This window comes from Labrus mixtus, chromosome 1, assembly GCF_963584025.1.
Source record: "Labrus mixtus chromosome 1, fLabMix1.1, whole genome shotgun sequence".
Classification (NCBI taxonomy): Eukaryota; Metazoa; Chordata; class Actinopteri; order Labriformes; family Labridae; genus Labrus; species Labrus mixtus.
Window position 1 is genome coordinate 8,404,233 of NC_083612.1, and position 23,217 is coordinate 8,427,449.

The window sequence follows — 23,217 nt, forward strand, 5'->3', positions numbered from 1 at the left end:
AGACATTTGAATTCAAACTTAATTTTATTTCTATTTTACATCAAGTACATTTGTTAACTTTTCACACATTCTTCATTCAGAGTTTCACATAAAAAAAAAAAACAGTCTAGATTGAGTCAGCATTGAGTCCTGTAAGGCCTCTGTGAATATGGAGGGACAGTGAACTAAGCACAGACTCACCTGATTTCATAACAAACACTGAATTAACTGACTGCACAGACACTGCCCTATCCCACGCTCCCCTGTGCTGGGCGATATGACCTGAGATTCACATCACTGTTTTTTTTTGCTTTTTGCAGTAACTGTATTATGTCGAGGTGTTACAGCATTAAAAAGGATTGTTCATATGAACACATTATTCAGGCACTAAACCCCCCCCCCTTCTCCCCCTCAAAGAAGCCTGTTGGGAAAGCTGGGAAAAAGGTGTTCAACAAGGTTTTCATTTCTTTGCTCATGCATGACATCAGCAGATTCTCTTGGTCAAGCTTCTCAAATGTGAGGATTGTTGGTTTTATCTGATTTGTATCGTGACCTGCTCCGTCTGACAGAAAGTCACTTTGGCAGTTTTTCCCTATCTTAGACACTCAATGATTAAACAATCAAAAAAGATGGATTATTTGTAAGTAAAATGATTGTTAGTGTTGGTTAAATTCGGTGTCAGATTTGAGCTGGAGTCCTTACAGACTGCTGGAAATTTTAACCTGAGCAGTGATGAAAATATGTCGACACCACTGACAGTTGAAACACACCACTGTTTACAGACCTGCTTATTGTTCAGTGATAACTACGTCCTGCCTGAGAGACACAGTTACACACCCTGCAGCCTTTACATTTAGGATGGTGCTAGATGAAAGGAAAAAGTCTCTACAACAGATTAAGTTCTTCATGAAGGCAGCATCACAACTATCTAGCCTTTGGGTTTTGGCATTTCTAGTGTCCTAGTTTAAATGCAGTCCAGAGGACAGAGTCTGGAGGTTTTAGCCTCAAGGGACCATGATTGTCCTTCAGTCCAAGCAGTGTTTTGTGTTGTGGGGCAAACTGTTGGAAGGACTCTGTTGTCCTGTCACCATCTGTCAGTGGAGCTGATCCTCTGCGACCACGAGGAGTCCGAGCTGTGCATCAGCCCCCTTAGATCTTGCTGATCAGACCCCTCCGTTCTCTGGAGATGCCTAGGTTTTATTCAGCATGGGGCCTACGCTGCATCAGAAGGTGCTCTGCAGCAGACAGTGGCAGCCGCAGCCAGCCGGACACTCGTCCTGTCGGCGGAACCAGTCCATCATGTGACTGGTGTGTCCTCCGTGACCACAGCTCAGGCAGAAGTTGGAGGAGCCGCGCACAGCCACGTGACAGATGGCGCACTGGAAAGTGAGACGCTTGCAGACGGCACACTGAGTTCCCCTGGCCTGACTGCGACAGTGACAGCAGTACACCCCAAACTCTGCAGACAGGCAGAGAGAAACAGGGTTAGCATTAGCAACACAGGTGTGTGTGTATTAGAACATTCATTGACACTCAGGTTGATCTGTTGGCTGATAGTTATCTTTAAGTGAACTAACTAAGACAGGCAGCGGAGCATTTCTTCAATGTGTGAAATGTTTTGGATGTTTTGGTGGCAGAAACAAACAAACACAGGGGGCTTGAGATACATCTAGGAGTATATGGTCTGCAGCTGCCTGGTTTAGTTACATGATTGTACAAAAACACAAAGATGCAAACATAGAGTCCAAGATAAAAAATAGAGGAATATCCCCTTTTCAGTTAAAGTATTAACTATTCTTTAAAGAAGATAGAGGGCGAGAGAGTGGGGATTACATGCACCAAACAAGGTCAGGATAGGGGGTCAAACCTGTGACCAGTGCAACTGTAGCCTGTACTTGGGGCGCCTGCTTTTAGCTGCTCTTTATAAAGTGTCTCGAGATAACATTTGTAATAAAGCTGGATAAAAAGAAGCTTCCTTATTGGCTAAAAACTCAGCTAAACAGACAGGTATGTATTAGAACATCCTGACATCAAACAGGAGGGAATGTTTGGAGATAAACGTACGTACCGATGCCTTTGTGAGGTTCAGGCGGGCAGGAGGCAAACTTGAGAACATCGGCTCTTTTCTCCCTCAGTCCCCAGCGGTACAGAATTTCACCGTAACATATCTTAAAGTCATCAAACTGCAGCATGTTGGCCGGGTCCAGCAGCCTGCAGGGGGGAGGGGGGTTGTGTTATAGAAACAGAAAGCATGTCACAACATCCTACCAACGGTCATCTGTCCTTCCACATCACCTCTTGTTCATATCGTGCTGCTCCCGCTCCCGTTCCCGTGGATCACTGTAACCCTGGTTACTATAGCGATAATCATCAGGGGAGGACTCACCCCAGGGGTTAGGGTGTTCAGGCTCTCTACCTGTTAACAACAAGAAAACAAATGCATGTATAAATCTATAGAAGGTAAAGAGAGTGATGTAGTACAGCAGCTGGCCTGTAGGCGGCGCTGTGGAGTCTCACCTGTGTTCCAGTTGGTGGTTGTGATGGAGTCAGAGGTGCTGGAGCATGAGCCCGAGGTGACAGAGCTGGATGTGAAGCTGGGCTGAAACATTAATACATCACTTTATTATGACATCACTTCCTGCAGCCTAAAGGCCCCTTAGCATGCCTTTATTAAAATATCACAACATTACTTTTCATTACACCTTAAACAGAATCAAGAGAACTGAAGGCAGCATGGATGCTTTGGTGAAACTGTATCTCAGATTTCTTCTTTTGTGATTGTGTATGTATAAATAACAAAATGATTACTTTTTTTAGACTTAAACTGTTCTATTATAATATTTGTCTAAATTTACTGACTACATATTTTCTACTTTTTATAGGTCCTGTTTATTTCTCTTGTCCTTTTGGTTCATTTGCTGCTTTGTTCTTGAAAAACTGACAACATGAGAATACAGACTTATAGCTGCATGTTAGAAAAATAGCTAAGCAAAGAAAAATAATTCATAGAAAGAGTGAATACATTTGAATTAGATTGACTTATTGAAGCTGGACTCTGAAATACACCAAGTGTACTGAAGTCAGAATGAACTCTGAACCAATCAGGCAACAAGCCAGAAAGTAATTTTATCAGAGCTGCACTTGACAATATGTTTCAATAATTAATATTTGAGTAGTCAGTTGATGGTCTAAATGTATACAAGATTCATGAGAAATCACAATTACCAAACATTAGATTGTAAAAAATCTTGTGTTGTTCGACCAACAGTTCATGACTACAGAATTAATACAAAAATGAAGCTGAGTACTTCCATTGGAATAATTGCTACTTAAGAAAGTTTGTGAAATGTGTATTTTTTTGGTATTTTGGGTGAGCAGGGACTTACATATCTTGAGTGGTGTGGGGGGAACATGGAGGAGCGTGATGGGTGGTGTCCGTACAGAGAGTAAGAGTCTGCAGGAGCAGCCTGAGCTCTGAACACGCTGCACAGCATGGCCAGAGTCTGAACGTCGCTCATCTGACTGTAGTGATCCAAACTGTCGGATGTTTCATCAAACACAAACATACGCAGCTTTTAGTCACACATGGACCCTCAGTTTGATCCTGTTCTCCCACATTGATTTTTCTGTCCAGACATTTCTATCCTGCCTCGGCTAACATCGTCCCTCCTTACACTATTCTCTTCTCTACAAAGCAAAACTTTAGAGCTTTGTTCCTGATAAAACTTTGACTGGAGGAAACAAATAAACTCACAGGGTCTCCAGCAGCTGGCGTCCAAACGGGTGTCTGGCCCAGGGGGTCTCTGTGTCGGGGTCTGAGTCTGGACTCAGATCCTGATTGGTTGCTGCAGATGCAAGAGCCCACACCTGCAAAATCACACACACAAACAAATATGACAGAGTTACTGGTTATCAGACACAGGACAACTGAGAAGACTCAGCCTGAGCATTTAGAAAAAAGTCATGTAAATATGTGTTCTTGCTATAGCTGCCATGGTTTGAGTGCATGCTGCTGTAAGAACTGTTTTCTTTAAGGAAAGGAAGGTAACTTCAAAAGAAAACATACATTTAATCAGCTACACTTTTTACCTTTGCTACGTCTCTGCGTCCAACTGTCAGCGCCGCTGCTGCATTCTTCTGACACGTTTCCTGGATGTCATTCATGTTCAGACTGAACGAGACAGAAAAAAACAGCAGTCATTAAACTGACTTCATTTAAATGCTGTACAAAAAAAGTATATACAACTGACTTTAGAGCACTATCCAAGAAAACAAAGTCTTAAGGTTAAATCACTAATGGATTGTTTTTTCTGCATTAGGAAGCAGCTGAATGTTCACACAGGGAACTAAAGATAGATTAATGATTCAGTATTTACCCTAATTCAGACTGCTAAAATGTCATTTTACAATATCTTTTCCCAGATTCCCCCTTTTTTGGGAAAAAAAAGTCCCCCTTATGCAATCAATTAACTTGCAACGTTTTTTGAGATCTAACAGTTTTTTGTGGAAACATTCTGCAAAGTTCAGAACCCTCCTTTGACCCTCCCATTCCAAGGTGAGGTTTTTATAAAGATAGTTTGGTGTTCTCACATGTAGCTCTCTCCCAGAGCCTTGTGGACGGGCAGCAGACAGGAGATCTCCTGGATGATGACCTTTCCTGCCAGTTTGATGGGACGGTTCCCGTAGTCTGTCCCCTCTCGCTTCGTCTTGAACCGCCGAGATTTCTGACAGACGGACAAACAGACAGACAGACAGACAGACACAGACGGGAGGAGGGGGGAGACGGCAAACCCAGAGGAGACAAAAAAAGCACCACTTAATTAAAAGTGGTCTCGATGACAAATTACTGTTAGAGACGGTTCACACTGCGAGACACTGACTGATGGTGGACGAGGCCTTAGAGCCGACTGTTTCTGCAACATGGGGCTGCTGTTACTGTCCCTTTAAGAGGGTCAGAGACTTCATGGAGTTATCAAATGTGTGTTGTGTATGTCTGTTAGTCAAAGAATAGGCATGTTTGGGATTTCTTTGACCGATCGAAGATTCTTCAGTGAGATATTTCAGACGCCCCTCTCCTATGAAGGGATACAGAGGCGCTCTCAGGACAGATACCTGAAGAGTTCTGGATCTCATACTAGTTGGGGTTCCAGAAAACCTCCACTTGACTCTGTGTCTCGCAGAGTGAACACACAGTTAGTGTACAGATTATTATGAACTAACTCATATGTAGCCTGAAAAGCCAAATTACGTCACAAATAGTTTAAATTAAGGGTAAAAACACAGACATGAGTTCTTCTGGTGATCACAGATCCTGTTGTTGTTATCGTTAAATGTTAGTGAACGTTAAAAGCTTTAGACTCAGTTAAAGAGCAGACAAGATGTCAAAAAGCGTGGTTATATGTTCTGAGTTTGAATTTTGCCTCCACTGGTCGACACTTTGTCGGCTTTAAGGTGCTATGCTAATCAGCTGTGCTAAATGCTGCGGCGCTAACAGCTTCAATGGTCGACTGGAGACGGGTGGGAAATGTACGGCTTTCTGCAAACACTCTGAGTTAATGGTACAACGGGACCTGTTTTGTTTCTTTATTCACAGTTGAAGAGAGAATACAGATTTTTGATTGATTGATTTATCTACAGAGCTGCAGTCAGGATGAAGTTAGCTCAGTGTAGCACTATTTAGAAGCGGCTGTGGCTCAGTGGTAGAGTCAGATGTCACCCAACTGGAAGGTCGGGGATTTGATCCCCAGCTCCTGAAGACACATGTCGGGCAAGAGACTGAACCCCAAGTTGCTGTTGTTGCTGCATCAGTTGGGTGTGAATGTGCATAAATGGGATTAATTAATACTGATGGACACTTTACATAGCAGCCTCTACCATCAGTGTGTGAATGTGTTGTGAGTAAATGTAAGGGTGAGCTGCGTGGGTAAAATGCGCGTCGAGTAGTCAGAAGACTTGAAAAGTGTTGTACAAGCTCAAGTCCATTTAGCATTTCCATTCATCATTATCACTAGAAGAGATGTGTTTTAAGGTTTGTTTAATCTAACACATACAGAGATGAGGAAATGTTTCCAGTTCCAGTTTGCTTCAATTGACTTCCTTGTTACCGTCTTTTGACTTGTTACCGTTGCTGACAGACTTGCATCAAAATTCAAATTTGGAACAAACAACGTTATTTCACTTTGTCAGTGGCTCAGCTGTAAGGACGTTAGCAGCGATGTGCAAAGAAAAGGTTAACATTTCATAATGGGAAACTGAGAAGAGACGGGGAACAACTGAGGAGCGAGAGAGAGAGAGAGAGAGAGAGGAAACGAAGGAGGTGATGGATGGTTTCATGAAGGACAGAGCTCAATACCGGCCAATCATGAAGGGTTTGGACAGACCAGCGACGGGAGGCAGAGATTGGGAGCTTCTGATTGGAGGAGAATAGGAAGAAGGCGTGGCCCACAGCAGCATAGGGGCAGGTGATTGGCCAGAGAAAATAAATAAAGGGAAAATAACGAAAACAAAACACATAGTAACCCATCAGGGAGACAGCCAGATAGAGAGAGAGGGGGGGGGGCTGACTTGGTTTGAAAAAAGTAACAAAAGTGAAGTCCTCAGATGTAAGCCTCTGCTGCAACCTCATTGGCTGCTGAAACAATACCCACAGGCTCAGTGTATTTGCAGAGACTGTGGTCAGTAACGAGGCAAAACCACCAAGTAGAATGCAAGCATGTTGAAGTCATAAGAGGTGTTTGTTCATTTGACCTGGACTCCTCCAGGTCAAATCAAACTTCATTCATGACAAAAATACAAGCCAAGGACAAGATTGACCCAAATTATCTCTGACTCAATATTCAGAACTGTTCAGGCCAAGTTCACATAAATACATTTGTGTTGTGCAACATGTCTTTAACCATACAAAGCCCCCACACTACTCTGGTATTTTAGAGCCAAAGACTTTGAGATATTTTAGAGAGACTTGTGACCCTTTTTCAGTTTGAAAACTCCCGGGGTCTTTGTTGTACATTCAGGCAGTAACCATCACACTATGAGTCAAGCTAGCATGCTAATATGGCAACGGTTTCCTTCCACATCCCATGAATTATGACTGATCTGGGGTCAGGTCTGTTTTGTGCTGATTCAACAGATTTGGCTTGAATAAACTTTCATAGAAACATCTCTTTATATGTAGAGAAGGGGTTAATAAGACTGTAGTGGCAATTTCTTCTTGTGTGTCATATAAAAATTGTCACTTGTGTCATAGGAGCCAACCTGTTCGTTCCTGATGCCTGTCCACTTAAATATACTCACAGATCCGTTGTTTCACTTGATTTCTTATTTTATTCGTAATTCCACTTGTTTCCAGAACAGATCCAAAACGAATATATCAAAACTCATAACAAAAGGTCACGATCAAAAAACATTTGCTGCGTGGCTCCTATACCTCCACCACAGTCCACAAACAAAACGATCTACTTTTTTGTCTCACCACCTGTGCATCGCACCCAAATTAATTAACTGGGCTCCACCCATAACACAAAATACCTGCCAAAATAAATCCATCATTCACCATAAAGATTTCCATGTCAAATCAAGTACTTCTCATAAAGTAATACTTATTTCTAACAACACAAAAAATATACTCTATTAACACAAACTTAAACCATACTTCTGAAACTACAGTTACCATGATTAAAATGGCCTCTACAAAGACAATGCTCACAAAAAAAACATCTTTAGTGCCCATTAATTTAGACAGACACACAACTTCAGCTGAGCATTTGTGTGTCATCGAGTGTGTGTCTTACCCGTTCTTTGTAGTAGAAGGAGGAGATGGAGACGGTGTCTTTGTCGGAGCGGGTCGGGCTGCCGCTGTACAAGCGCAGAGTGCTCTGAGACTCTGAACGCATCTTCATCGGAGTCAGCACTCCACTGTGATAGGCCGACAGAGCTGACAGGGACCTGAACACACAAACACACATCAACACACACACAGGCAATGTCAATTCATTATTTATCAAATAGGAAAGCTACAATGGCGTTTTCCCTCCCCCTTTTTTGTGACATCCATGTAAAAGGCAAACACCTGTGTGTGTTTTTACCTGGGAGTGGGTTCAGTGGGTGGGACAGAGCGGTGCATCGTGATTGGTCGGGTGAAGTAAACAAGGCAGCCGGTACCACAGAAACGAGCTCCAGAGGTCCGAGGGAACGGGATGTTTGCATCCTGGAAAGAAGAGGATTATTCTCTGAATGCACAGTTTGATTGAGATAAAACTTCTCTCCGGGGGGGGGGGGGGGGGTGGTCTGTTTTCTGTAAAACGTCCCAACGTGCAGCAGAGTCGATGTGTTTTGTTACCTGATAGGAGCCGTATGTGTTGGTGACTCGGGGGAACGCCTGCAGGGCCGGAGTGACGGGGTTGGACAGCACGAAGGGGCTGGAGGTCGGACCATCCTCCTGAGTCTGTGGGAGAAAATACACATCATGAGGACGGACCTGTAAGAGTAAACTTTGACCTCTGGTCCTACAGCAATGAAGTCAATGAAAGTAGCATTAAAAAATCATAAAAAAGAGAATTAGAATAAATGTTAGCATGAGGCCTGCTTGTTTCCTTAAAAGCTGGCAAACTTCATTACAGACACAGTATTAAATGTTGAACAAAACCAACAACAATCTTCCATTGTTCCATCTGTCCTGACGCACAAATCTGACAGTCAGCCTTTGACAGGGAAAGAGCTTTGTTTTGTATTATGTGTTTCAAGCCTTTGGAAATAGTTGGCCCAATAGGCATGCATCAGCGATATCAGCTGCATCACTCTTTGAATGATGAATTCAGACTACTGCCACCTGTTGTTGTTGAGAGTTACTCACTTGCACACAGGAGCAGAACAAACGTGCTAATTTCACTGGGTGATCATGGAGGAAACAATGGGTTATTTCCACACAGATTGTGCGACTTAATAAAAAAAAACAAAAGCTGCAGCAATAAAACAATTTCTTAAGAGTTGGGAAATATTGAAAAGTTTTGTTTGGTCTCTAACTTTGAAAAGGAGAAGAAGAGGCAGCAGCTGAGAAGTGGGAGAAGAAGATAGGGAGGGGAAAAGGAGTGACCCACCATGTCCGACTCCAGACAAGAAACCAGCTGTCGTACGCACGGCTCTAGACAGTTCTGGTTCCTTTTCACTTTCTGCAGGGATGTGTCAGTCAGAATCTGAATGCAAAGAAAAAACACCCCTTTATTTTGAGAAGATAAAAAGATCATGTATAGTTGTTCTTCAAAGTTTAAATTACAGGTAAAAACTAGATGAACTAAACAGGGTGTTGTGGTGCGTTCGGGAGCATCCGTACCTTCTGGATCTTTATCTTCATGACAGACGGGATGGTTGTTGGTGAGACAAACTGGAAGGTTGGCGCGGCGTTGTTGGGATACTGAGCAGGAAACTTCACAACCAGGTGAACCTGATGGCTGCCGAAGTGAGCTGACACCACACAGCTGCGGTTCACTGCGTCCATCTGCACAGAAAACATCTCAGTCTGATGTCGCCTCATTAAGAAAGATACACACACTGACTGCTGAATATTTAAATGAGGTCTCTTTATAATAAATCATTATATTATAGATACAAAGGTTAAATTGACAGTAAATGTCATATTCTCACCTCCACGTTGACGTTTCTGATCTGCAGGTTGACCAAAGAAAACTCCTGCTGCAGAGTCTGAGGGACACCTGAACCCCCCGCTGAGTCCTGACGACCTCCAGAGTCCGGATCTGAAAGATGACAGAGCAGGAAACAACAGGTGCAGCTTTAACCAGGAGGAGAAACATGATGGAAGGGATCCACCTGACAACGTTCATTTAATTGTTCAAACTGACAGTAATATGGTTGTCTATCTGTCGGAGAGTTGGTCTGCTTCCTGTTTAACACCAACGGTTAGATTGTGCTAGCACGCTGTAGCTTGCAGTGTAGGTATAGCAGGAAACATACACACTATGTCCTGCAGTGAGTGTTCACCTCTAGGAGCGTTGTGCCCAGGAGGAGAGGCCCAGATTGAATGTAGTGTTCAAAAGCTGCAGAAAACATTTCTACTGACTCCACCTTTAAGGTACCGTCATTACCCAATAAGGTTTAAGAAAAGACAGTGGCTTGGGTTAAAAAAATAGTTAATTGTGAACTAAACATAAAAAGGTCTCACATATTCCTGGGTGAAAAAGCCTTCAAGTACAAAGAGGTCAACATTTAGGCCAGGAATAATTCTGCATATCAGGACAGTAATGCAAGATGAGGGTTTGAACCCCTTGTAACACATTTTAAACAGTCAGAGAACTGTATGCTTGTAAGGTTCAAACTCAAAAACACACTGCATTCACGAGATGTTTAACAACGTGACATGAGGGTTATCCTGCCACATGGATGTAGAAAATGAAGTAAAAATCTTCATATTTATCATTTAGCTTGGGAACAAGTTGCAAAACATTGTTAACAAAGACTTTTGACCGCATCCTTTTCCTATGGTCTCTAAATTTAGTGCAGGCTAAATAAGTAGCCAGTATACTTTATTTTGAAAAGTGAACAGTTAGCTTCACTGGAAGTATTTAACGGTTTTCCTTTAACAGTAAGGAGGAGACACCGGTACAGCCAATTAGATTCAAGTTCTCATCAAGTGAAAACTTTCAATTCATGTTATAATAATAAAATGGAGTATTCTAGTTTTCCACAACCAACATTGGAGACTATCACCTCTCAGTTTGTCTTATTGTGTTTCTTTTATTATAAATAATCAACAGAAGATCTAAAAATAAAAGTTTGTAAAGTTTAATTTGTGACTGAACGTCTCGTTGACACTTTTCTCACCGTGCAGGTTTTCAGCGGCGAGGCCGACGCCGTGCTGGCTCTCCGGCTCCTGAGATGTCAGAGACTTCTCCGACTCGACGGTGAGCGACATCCCCTCCATCAGGTCGTCCACGTCACTGACACACAGCTACACAACGACAGCAACACACAGACATCAAGATCAGGCTGGACCAGAGGAAGGCGGACAAACAACAAGAGGCATCTCTCTCTCTCTGAGGTTTCACACTGACCTTCTGCAGCTGAGGATCCACCCTCCAGATCCTCAGAGTCTGGTCTCTGGACCAGGTGACCAGCTGGTAATCCTTTGAGCCTATAGAGTCCACAAACAACATGAAAACACAGTAAACAACAACAACAACACTTTACATGTGTTTACAAAATAATTAAAGTGATTATGTACAACGTTTGAGCTAGAGAGATCAGGAAACAGAATACATCATTACTAGTTACACTGAATATGTTTGTGTGATATAAATTGTGTGATAAGAGTCTCTGACAGTCAGTCTGAAACGTGGTCTTTGTGGATATTGTTAGAAATGACACCGTCAGCAAGTACAGACAAGTATGATGGGGATTCAAACCATTTGGACGATCGGACGACCACTTTTTTTTTTATTGTTTTCTGGGACTTTTAACTGAAGCTGCTTGAGGGGATTTAAAAGTTACTTGAAGAATAAGTGTGTGAACTTCTCAACGTGTCACTGGTCACCTTCTTTCTGCGGCCTCCACTGGAACTCCAGCACCACGTCATCGTGTCCGACAAAGGCGTGGACGGGATTGTTGAGGTCGAGCGTGCTCCAAAGTAACAGACTGTTCTCTCTCCTCAGCTGAGGAACCATCACTGTGACCAGACCGTTTGAGAACGGCTGACACACACACACACACACACACACACACACACACACACACACACACACACACACACACACACACACACACACACACACACACACACACACACACACACACACACACACACACACACACACACACACACACACACATCTGACATTAGAAGATAATCTGTGTGTCGGGTGTTCTTTTCATAATCAACTCAGGAAAATGAAAAATTATTTGTGTAATTTTTCAACGTTGTCGTATGTATATTAACCAAAAAAAGGGAAATAGCAAATCATGGTTAGTTTTTGTTACATGTATTTAATCCCAGTGAATATTCTTCTCTGTTCAGACATGCTCTTGTGTCAGTGTAAACTTTAAATTCCCTCTCAGGATAAATTAAGTTTAATAAGATCTTTGATACTCACCGTGTACCGGGCCTTCCACACCGGCACCTGGCAGGACAGGATGTTCAGATACTTCCTGGGCTGTCTGTAATCCCAGAACTAAACACACACACACACACTTTTTATTTAAGGATATTCCTAAGCGGAGGGTTTCAAGTGATATTCCTGTATTTTGTGTGATCAGTCGTAGTCAGACGACCTCTTTCCTTTTTCTCTTTGTGGATTCTGGTTGGATCTTTGACTCCCTGATTTAAACTGTTAGAATAATTCCACTATAACTGTTGTGTTTGAGGCTGCTTGTTTCGCTCACCCTCACTGAGTTGTCCTGGCTCGACGTGGCAAAGATGAACTCGTTTTCCGGATGCCAGTCGAGGCCGTGGATCTTTGACAGGTGAGCCGCCACGTACTCCACCGCCGTGTTTGGCTTCTGCTCAGAGAGAATCAGAGGGTACACTTGTACTCCGCTCAGAGACACAAACAGCTCACTGTGCATCTAAGGTACCACACATGGACTCTGCTTACTCTTTTATCCCAGATTCGAACGTCTCCATCATGACTGGACGCCAGCAGGTACTGGTTCTTCCTGTTCCACTTCACCTGAGACGCTCCGGCTGGAGACGAGAGACGAGATGTGTAAAGGGGTGAGGACGCTGGTTATTAGTTAAGTTGTTAAGTTAAGTTATTATTTACTATTTAGTTATGTTCATCCTGAAAAAACACAAGTCTTCATTTTATTTTTATAAAATTTCCTCAGGCAGACACATTTAACCAAAACCAAAAACACATTTACTATGAAGAAACAACACTTCATCGCGGTGCATTCAAGGACCCTCCAACTAACAAGCTCTGTTTGATGGACACTAAAGTAGGCATGCATGTTGCATTTCTTAGTGATTCTCTTTGGGTATACTTCCAAATAGACTCTTAAATTCAAGTCATTCATCTTGTGTGCATTAAGTTTTTTACTTTATAAATTATTATCAAATGGAGGAAACTCGGGTGCGCCAGCAGCCCATGTACGGAGGCTGAAGTCCTTTAAGCAGTGACCTGTGGCTCCTTTCCTGCATGTCTATTTCCACTCTCTCTCCCCCCCAATTTCCGACTCTATCCACTGACCTATCTCTACAATAAAGGCAGAAAAATACTTGAATGTAGGAAACTCTAAAAAACATACAGATACATGTTCTTTGATGGACTGACACAGAAGCACACAGACATGTGGTGAAGTTAAAATGATTGAAGTTTCCTGCATCATTTAAAACCCTTTATCCCAACGGCCACAAAGCACAACATCACTGTAAATCTGATTTTAAAACAAAGCTCAACAGTAACGGTTAAACTCTGAATTTAAGTCTCTTTAATTTGATTTTCATAGAAATAAAATGACACTCAGAGAAAGAAGATCAACCAACAAACGGAGAAACGCCTTTAAACACTCACCGACAGCAGACAGCGCCACTGTGGGTTTCCGAGTGTCTCTGTGGAGTCGAACACAGAAACACTGATGATGAGTTCAAATGTCAAACTGAACGACATCCCAAAGATTATTCAGAACGAGCTGCTGATGAGACTTAAAGATAACTGTCTCCTCTCACCTGGTGTCCCAGATGTAGATGTAAGTGTCCACTGAGCTGGTGACCAGGAACTCAGGTTCAAACCAGGACCAGTCCAGATCACTGGGGACAAAACCAGATCAAACACAGAGTCCTTGAACACATCACAGAGTCCGAGTCAATATCACAAGTCTTTAAATGCACCACATTCGGACCAGGAACACCTCACAGAGAGTCCAGGAACACCTCACAGAGAGTCCAGGAACACATCACAGAAAGTTCACATGAACACGTCCCGGCGGGTCGTCTGCTGTTACCTGATGACTCGGGTGTGAGCCTGCAGGGAGGTGTGAACTTCTCCACAGCCTTCCTTCCACGAGTACAGATCCACACGCTGGTTACTCTGCAGACGACACAAACTCTCAGTGACACAGGTGGGTTTGTTTATTTCCAGAGCAGATTTTCTTCATACATGTTTTTTCTTTAGAAATAAATATTAAATAAATAAAGAACTCACCGAGGCAGCGAAGATGTGAGACTCTGAGCGGTGAGGATTCCACTGGACCGTTCCCACGTCCCATTTACTCTGACGACCAATTTTCCTCGGAGGCTCGGACGGAGCCTCGAGGTTCACCATGTAGAGGAAACGTCTCCTGGAAAACATTTAAGGAAGAAAACAGTTTGTGATGTTTTACATCTTAGTCATCTGATGACGATTAGCTGACAGACTGACAGCCTGATGAAGAAGACCAACGAGACATAATGAATCAAACAACATCGTCTCTGCCACTTGATGCTCATGAACGTGGGCCTGCATAGTGTAAATATTCAGCCAGTGTGTGCAGCGTGTCTCAGTAACAGAGTGCAAATGTAATTTCCCCTCGTGGGAATCATAAAGGATATCATCATCTTCTTCTTCTTTAGAGAGCTCAAAATCTCCTACTTCAACTCAAAGAACTTCACTGTGGCCAAATGATTTTTGTTCTTAACTCAAATTAAAAACTGTATTTCTGTCCCGCTGTGAAGAACTGCGGTGAGTTCAGGGGATTTGAACTTACCCGGACAGCACGGCGTGTGAGCCCAGACAGTCCACTGACATGGCGGTGGCCTGAAAGGAGAAGGAGAAGGACAGGTTGATAATCTAACAGGTGACCGTATCTTTCTAGCTTTTTTTAAGAGTCTATAGTCTGACAAAAACTGGACTTTGTGATATCAGTAATACTAATAATAATAGTTTTAGGAGTTTGAAAGTGATTTATTAGAGAAACTGTTTTGAACATGATCATTTTGGGGCGCAGATGGTCTAGCGGCTAGGTCGTGCCCCATGTACGGAGGTTGTAGTCCTCCAGGCAAGCGACCCGAGTTCGAGTCCGACCTGTGGCTCTTCTTCCGCACGTCATTCCCCACTCTCACTCTACCCGGTTTCCTACTCTTTCCACTGTCCAATCAGATAAAGGCAAATAGCCCAAAAATAAATCTCTAAAAAAAAAGATAATTTTAAAGAGCATCTTTGCGATACAATACTACGAAACTTCAATTTAATTAATCCTCACTTAGCTCATACATACAATGAAAGGCACCAATGACTTCAGGAATAACCATTTAATTATTTTATTTTCAACCCACCAGAAAGGACAAACTATGTTCGACATAATAACATTTCAAGGATACTTTTACTGGGATTTGAATATTTCCTGTAAAAGTTTTTGTCTATGATTGAAAATATTTCCCTCTACTCTGTATGTGATGCCTCAAAGGATATACGCTGCCTCTATTTGATTATTACTCACTAGAAGTTTAACACTGCTTTGCAATTCAATAAAAAAATTGATAGAAATATGGACAATTTAAAACGATTTGACGGAAAGATATGTTGCAATACTCTTTTTAAACCAGCAGAGGGCGCCATCTTCTGGCTTCTCTCGTTCAAGGTCAGTAGCATGGATAAAGAAATATTTTAATCATCAGATCATTTAAATAATAGAATCTTATTTAACTATGAATCTAATTTCTTTGTTAAAATGTATAATTCATGATAAAATCGTATCGTAAACTAAGTATCTTGGCATGTATTGTGAATTGGGTGTTTCATTACGCTCGCTGTAGCTACATATTTACAACCCATAAAATAATCTAATTTTTTAAGCCTTATTTAACAGCAATATTTATAAGTACTCCAATTTTATGAACTTAACTAAGAATGAATTAAGAAACTAATTAAGAATTTAACTTTTTCAAAGACAAAAAAAAAGTGATTTATCAATTTGAAGAGCTAATCTACAGTAACTGTCCTGTTTTATAAATAGCCTTTATATTTTCCATATTTACACCTCTTTTAAAGTCATGTTTGTCTGACCAACAGTCAAAAACTGAAAACTTTTTAGTTTGTCAACAAAGAAAAGTTAAAGTCAACCAGATGATTGTTGGAGGTTTGAGCAATTTATTAACTTCTTTTGTCTGACTTAATGATTTTAAGACGCTGAATCTTTGTAGAAAATGTTACTGATGTGGGAATCCTTTATAAAGCAGCTGTAAACTCCATTTATTCAGCTTATCGCAGAAATTAAAGAAAGTCAATTGAAGATTTTTTGTGTTAAATTTGACTGTGTGTTTCTTTTCCTGTCGCTGTTTCCCTCCGTTCAACTTTTCCTGAAAGTTTTTATCCGTCCACCTGAGCTGACGGCCTCTCAGTTCACACCTGAGCTGTCTCACTGTCTCACCTGAGCATCCCGAAACTCAACCACCACATTCTCACTGCTCCAGCGGGCCGCCATCTTTGTCCGTCTCCTACCGTCAACAAAACATCACGTGACCCGAATGTGACGACGCTGCGTTCATGACTACTGAAACGGTGGGAGAACACAGAGATCCCCGAGGCTTCTGTATCAATCACTACTACAGCTACATTATGGTCCAAACTAAAATGCTTTCTTGGCATTTAGACATTTGTATTTATGTTTACTTTATGTCTTATCTCTGTATTTCTTTTGGATCTTATTTATCTATTTATTTTTTTAAATATATTTTCTCTGATTATAATTCTAATACGACTTTTAACTATAACTCTGCACTGTAAATATTTTAACTTCTGATTTAACTACCTTTTTTCCTATTTTATTTACATTTATTTTGATGAATTATTATAACAAATTCTAGGCATTGATTATTGTTTTTTAAAGGATTTTTAAGTTTTCTATTTTATGTTCCTCTTGTTGTGATGCGTTTAATGTCCTGTGTGCAGCACTATGAAATGCGATGTTGCTTAAATGTGTTATATAAATAAACTTGCTTTGCCTTTACAGAGTGAACACATTTCTATCTTTAATGTTTATCCCTTTTTTTGTTCAACATTAAACAAAATGCTCAAGGTCTGTAGCCAGTTAAAGGCATCTTATTTAATTGTTTTTAATGTGAAGTTTTCATATTTCCGACTACAAAAAAAGATGTCGCGAGACTTTTTACCCAGTCCTCTGATTGGTCGCTCCACATGTTGGTCTCCAATCCAACATGGCGCCTACCATAGTGGAGCATGTCGTCGCAGATGCAGGAGCGTTTATAAAGAAAGCCCCTCTCCAGGTGAGATTTTATTCTAGTTTGAAGGACGCACAGGCTTTCAGGAAAACCTAATAACAGACAGTCCTCGTGTTGCCTTCAGGGTCGTCCGTTAATCAGAGTATAGGGAGATTTCATCACACTCTCAGGCCCGTAGCTGCGCACATAGAAAACCAGCCCAGAGACGTGATGCGCAACTAAAACTGAAAATAGTCTTTTTATATTGAGACTAACAGAGCTGTCTTTTATATTATATTCCAAGTTTACATTTTAGTCAGTGATGGTACATTTTCTCTATTTACTCTGTCTGCGATGTGAAGTTTTACATTTTACACAATCAATTCTTTAAAATCAATATTGTTTTTATTTCTCTGTTTGGAGTCCTTTGATGAGTGTGACAATTATACTAACATCATTAATCAATTTTCTCATTTTCTTTTCCAGTTCTGTCCATTTTGTGCATTTTACGAAGGGATTTAAATAATAAATAATCTGACTGCATTGTGGGTCTTAAATTAAGAGAATACGACTAGATGACTCTACAGAGGAGAAGAGGGATGTAACCACACACTCAGCTCACATATGATACAGAATAGATACGATTTTCATCTTTTTTATGAGGACTTGAGGCTGTAGACAAATGAATTCCCTGACAGACTGGGACACCGATAGTTCACCTTTGAGGAGTCAATGAATGTCTTGATGGAGGAGCTTCATTCTTGAGCAGAATAGCAGTCTGAAAAGGAGCTATAGAGACAAACAAAAAGGTTCTTTACTGATCTTAACTTGGTCGTTCTGACACTTTGTTTGTGTTGCAGGATATCGGTAAGACCATCTACACACTGAAAGATGTGGTGGATGAGATCAGAGACAAACCCACCAGGAGGAGTCTGTCCTTCCTGCCGTACCAGCTGAACTTTAAAGAGCCACATCCTGAACACATCAGACTGGGTAAACTACACCTAACCTTAAATCCATCAGTCCGGTCGGGGTTTGATAGCATTCATAAGTGTTGAGTTATATTTCCACTTGATCACGTGACCTGCATCTTACCTGACATGTTGGCAGCTCGGTTCACGCATCAGTCGTGAGGTTTGTTGTGTCCAACGTGTGGATTTCCTCTGAAGAAACTTTTGTCTCTCGTCTCAGTGACCGAGTTCTCCAAGAAGACCGGAGATTACCCGAGTCTGTCAGCCACCGACATCAAAGTCCTGGCTCTGACCTACCAGCTGGAACTGGAGCACGTCGGCTCCCAGCACCTGAAGAAAGAGCCGGAGATCAAGGTAACCTGAGAAACACCGGATCACTACTTTTAAGTGTGTGACCCCCAAAGACTGGAGAATAAGCTTTACCTGCTGTTATCTCAAACAGCCAATCAAATCAATAAATCTACAACAAGAGGGAAGGGAGAGCAGCAGCAGTAACATGTTCTTTGAATAATTGTTTTTTTAGGAATTCAATTCAAATTTCAACTAAATTGAAAACTTTGACATTTTGATTCTTCAGGGTGAATACGTCCAATATAGATATTTGTTGTTGGTGTGTGTTTTTTTTTCTTCTTTTTGTTCATATTAAAGGTTAAAGGTTAAAGGTGTTTATCAAAGTACAATGTAAAGAGAAACAACTTAACCCTTTATCACCTAGGTGACAGTAAACACACTTCTTTAGCAAAGTGAACTGAGAGGCTAACGACAAGATGAACTTTCAAAACACTTTGACACATTATTCAGCTTGTTGACTGTCATGTCAGCACAGAGTAAGAGCTGAATGGTTTCTGATTTCAGGTGAATATTCAGAGCACACAGCGCCACCCAGAGACTCCAATCAATGTTGCAGGATTCCACTTCCCCTCCAAGGTAAAACACTTTCTGATAATATCTCCCCGGAGAGTAAAACACCAACAAGTGTCCAGATGTGCAGTGAGTCTTTAAACATCTTGATTTCCAGTCAAACAGTTTGAACGTCAAAGAGACTCCAAGAGAAACGAGAACAGAGAGGCCCAAACCTGCCGACGGCGACGAGTACAACGCCTTTCACTTCTGGAGAACGCCACTGCAGTCCATCGACAGCGAGCTGCTGGAGTTACTGGTGAGTCTTCACTCAGATCAAACAACCAGGAGCTTCACGTGTGGCTTCCGTCCCTGCAGTTTGTGCAGGAGAAAGTGTCCGAGGCAGAAATGGTTTTGTTGTAGTGCCGGAGAAGGTTTGTACATAAAGAAGCAGTTTGCACTCTGCGTACATGTGAGCAGAAATCCCTTTTCACATTTTCTTGTTCACAGAGATAGAAAGTCTCAGACATTCTTTTCAACAACATCAGCCTGACTGTTTATCATTGTTTGAAAATGTGCCTGATGAATATTAAAAAAGAAAACAGGAGGACACCCCCCCCCCTCCTCTAACTGATAATCCTAATGATTAAATGGCAGTGTTTCCTGAAGGTCAAATAAAAAAATAAAAATTTAAGATTTATTTTTGGGCTTTTTGTGCCTTTATTGTAGAGATAGGATAGTGGATAGAGTCGGAAATCAGGGAAAGAAGTCATTTAAGGATACCTTTCCGATAGAAAAGGACAGCTGTCATTAAAAGTAACACATGAACACCAAGATTCCTTCAAGTGTCGTCGTGTCGGCTTGTCCCCCCAACGCTGTAAACCTAGGGGAAACACTGAATGGCATTATCCAACAAGTTGTTGCCCTAGGAAATGTAATCTTTTTAGGGCAGAGTATTTGTTCCTTTAAACACTTAATAGTTTTTGACTTTTTGTTAATCTGTGACGTGCGTGTGTGTTGGGAGGTATTTTTCCTGTTTCTTGATCTTTTTCATCACATCTCAGAAAGTTTTCACTAATAACGATAATGATGGGCTAAAAGATAATGATGGGCTAAATCCTTTTCTGTTTACAATTTACAGGCAAAGCCATTATCAAGAAAGGAGATTAACATAAAATACAAAATTAAATTTAAAAAAAAGTTATTTGTCAAATGTTTATGGTATAACAGTGATGTCAATGTATAAATTAAATACGCAAATTAAAAAACAAAATAACAAGTTTTCTGCTGCACACACCACATTTACAAAATAAAACAGGATAAAGAAATGTGTGTGACACAACCTCCCTCATACCAGGTCTTTAAAGTTCATGACTTCCTGTTAATGTTCCTGTTTTCCGTGTATTTTTCAGGATAACGTCGATGCTTTGAATTCAAACAACATACAGAAACAGACTGAAACACAAACAGAACAACAAACAGACACACAGACGTCTTCTGACAGCGACACGTTCAACAGCTTCCACTTCTGGAGGGAGCCGCTGCAGTCCATCGAGGACAGTCTGCTGGACTTACTGGTGAGTTTAAAAAACAACTTTCAGACTCACTGACTGGTGTGTCGTTGTTTTGAGCCTGTGATGAAGTTTTTCTGTTTATTTGGCAGAAAGTGGACCGTGTGTCCACATCAGGGAGCGGGTCACTGCAGACAGACGTGCAGGAGGACCAATCAGACGACGAGGATGGAGATGAAGAGGAGGAGGAGGATGATGATGATGATGGAGGTGGTTGGATCACTCCCAGTAACATCAAACAGCTGAAGATGGAGTCTGGTGATTGGACGGCTCCTGCTGATGTCAAAGTCGGATGTCTGACCACCGACTTCGCCATGCAGGTAACAGAACACCTCTCAGGAAGTTCACCTGGACCTGATGGAGCACACGCACCCTGAAGACGACTTCTGGTCTCTTTAAACATGGGCCGTGTTTTTAGTTATTCTAGGATCTAAATGACGGAGAGGTACAAACAGCTTTGAAGTTCCTGCAGTAGGAAACCTCAGACAGCAAACAGGACAGAGGCAGTGGTGGATGCTACATAATCCTGTGGTGTACACCCACCTGATCAAAGTTTGACCAATCAGAGAATCAGGGAACTTTCAGTTGTTTTGAGTTTGGCGCCAACTGTGGACAAAGTCGTGCTTCTCATCTCTCTGATGATCTTGTCCTGTACATGTGTAGGTAGTGTTCTCCCACTGCTCTTTATCGACATTCAGATGCTCCACTCATTGTTAATATTTACTCTGGAAATTTAAAGAAAGGCCGTTTCTTCAGCGTGCTGTAAATCTACTCATCTGACACCTGTGAAAAAAAAGAACTTTATAGAAATCATCAATCTTTTCTCTTACCCGCTTCCATCACTGCTACCTCTGTTTGTTTGACCTGATAACTGCTCTCATATCTGGCAAACCGAGGGGCGTCCAAAACAGCCGTGTGGGGTCGCCTTAAAACCGTCTACCTTCTCTGGTCCAAACAAATCCAGAGCATTCAGGACCAGAATCTAAAGTTAGAAGGAGGACATACTGGCTGCTGCATTGTTGTCAGAGAAGCCAGCACTTCAACACAGCATGTTTCCTTAATGTCTGATCATATAGTACGGTCACTTAATCATTTAGTAGATATCTTACATATCGCTGAAACATGAAGTCTTTAAAATATAACGGTAACGGTATAATCTTAATTTTTGTGTTTTCTCAGTTTAAAGATGATGTCATAACCTTTAAAAATGCTGTGAAATAGATTCTAACTATCAGGGCGGATATCAGAATATGTGCTGATTATGTTTCTGTAAATCGGCACCTAAATGATCTATTGATTGATTTGAATGTTTTGGTTTATTGTCCTCGCAGAACGTTCTCATTCAGATCGGACTCCATGTTCTCTCGGTGAACGGGATGCTGATCAAACAGGCGAGGAACTACATCCTGAGGTGTCACGCCTGCTTCAAGTGAGTTACGTCAGTCTGTGAATACAAACACATCGAGCCCTGATATACTGCCCTCTACACAACCAAAGAACGCTAGCTTTGTACTTTCAGTGACGATCTGGAGATACAGATAGAGAGGGTTTTTTTTTTTGGTTTTTTTTAAAAGTGGTTCAATTAAATGAGTTTAATTAGCTGTTTTTAAAATTGAGTGTTTTGAACTTTCAGGACGTCGAGCAACATGACCAGAGTGTTCTGTCCTCACTGTGGAAACAAAACTCTGAAGAAGGTGGCGGTGACCATCAACGAGGACGGCAGCAAGCAGATGCACTTCTCCAAAAACCCCAAAGTGCTGAACTCAAAGGGACTGAGGGTGAGACACACACACACACACACACACACACACACACACACACACACACACACACACACAGGAAAGGTGGAGTGTAACTATGAGGGGATGTATTCACATGATTATTAGTGACCCCCCCCCCCCCCGTGTGTGTTTTGTTCCAGCACTCGCTGCCTCTGCCTCAGGGAGGGAAACACGGAAACAACCCCCAGCTGGTGGAGGATCAGCGTTTCCCCCAGCAGAGACTCTCACGCAAAGCTCGCCAGAAAACCGACGTCTTCAACCCGGACTACGTGGCTGGATCTTCGCCCTTCAGTGAGAACGACATCTACAGCCGATCCGCCAACCTGCACATCAAGGACGGCCAGTGTGGCGGGGGCCGGAGACGAGCCAACCCCAACGCCGTCCACAAGAAGTTTGTGAAGAAGAAGTGAAGGGGGACATCACGTCAGTGGACTTTTTTGGACATTAAATTAAACGACCATATAGCAGGAGTGTAGTGGTGGAGTCTTGGTCCTTCAAATACAAAACCAGCACCCCCCCCCCCCCCCCCGCCCCCCCTGCCCCCCCCCCAGCTGTCACGTTAATCTGACTCTTCAACGTAATGTATCACAATAAATTTTTAAACCTAATCTGCAGAATCAATGACTTAATTTTCTTCCACTTTGTTTGAATATAAAGATGCACATTTATGATTCTCTCACCATCCCTTCATTCAGATCCTCTAAAGAAATACATCATACTAATCACTCAGGCTGTTTTCTAAACCGCCTACTACACTTATTTGGATTTGGCCAAAATGCCAAATGCATCGAGATACTGCGAGATCGGCAGTATACCAAAAAACCTGGACGTCCGATTGATTCAGGAAAAATCTGCAGTATGTATTACGACTGTGCTCAAAAATTCAATGTGGTAATATGTCTTCATTTTCTCCTTGCTATAATACATGTATCGAT

The 23,217-nt window shown here is 41.8% G+C and overlaps 2 protein-coding genes across 3 annotated transcripts; one reads left to right on the forward strand and one right to left on the reverse strand.

Moving 5' to 3' along the window:
• Window positions 1-5: 5 nt before the first annotated feature.
• On the reverse strand, window positions 6-16,443 carry wdr59 (WD repeat domain 59). 2 transcript variants are annotated; one of them, XM_061051437.1, is made up of 27 exons: window positions 16,330-16,443; window positions 14,668-14,717; window positions 14,127-14,262; window positions 13,927-14,012; window positions 13,652-13,732; window positions 13,497-13,534; window positions 12,579-12,667; window positions 12,367-12,483; window positions 12,078-12,155; window positions 11,522-11,678; window positions 11,043-11,122; window positions 10,813-10,939; window positions 9,619-9,728; window positions 9,308-9,472; window positions 9,075-9,170; window positions 8,318-8,422; window positions 8,064-8,185; window positions 7,770-7,923; window positions 6,332-6,388; window positions 4,570-4,703; window positions 4,069-4,150; window positions 3,734-3,846; window positions 3,366-3,516; window positions 2,497-2,578; window positions 2,275-2,395; window positions 2,048-2,190; window positions 6-1,438 (listed from the first exon to the last, which is right to left on the reverse strand). In XM_061051437.1, the coding sequence occupies exons 1-27, from the start codon at window positions 16,381-16,383 to the stop codon at window positions 1,203-1,205; spliced, it is 2,964 nt and encodes a 987-aa protein (XP_060907420.1). In that variant the 5' UTR covers window positions 16,384-16,443; the 3' UTR covers window positions 6-1,202. The 2 variants fall into 2 exon arrangements, with proteins under 2 accessions (XP_060907420.1, XP_060907495.1); XM_061051512.1 differs by lacking the exon at window positions 6,332-6,388.
• A 644-nt stretch (window positions 16,444-17,087) lies between these two features.
• On the forward strand, window positions 17,088-22,890 carry nob1 (NIN1 (RPN12) binding protein 1 homolog). Its single transcript, XM_061052045.1, has 10 exons — window positions 17,088-17,185; window positions 17,980-18,112; window positions 18,311-18,444; window positions 18,946-19,017; window positions 19,109-19,249; window positions 20,343-20,507; window positions 20,594-20,821; window positions 21,833-21,930; window positions 22,135-22,279; window positions 22,423-22,890. The coding sequence occupies exons 1-10, from the start codon at window positions 17,117-17,119 to the stop codon at window positions 22,690-22,692; spliced, it is 1,455 nt and encodes a 484-aa protein (XP_060908028.1). The 5' UTR covers window positions 17,088-17,116; the 3' UTR covers window positions 22,693-22,890.
• Window positions 22,891-23,217: the final 327 nt, after the last annotated feature.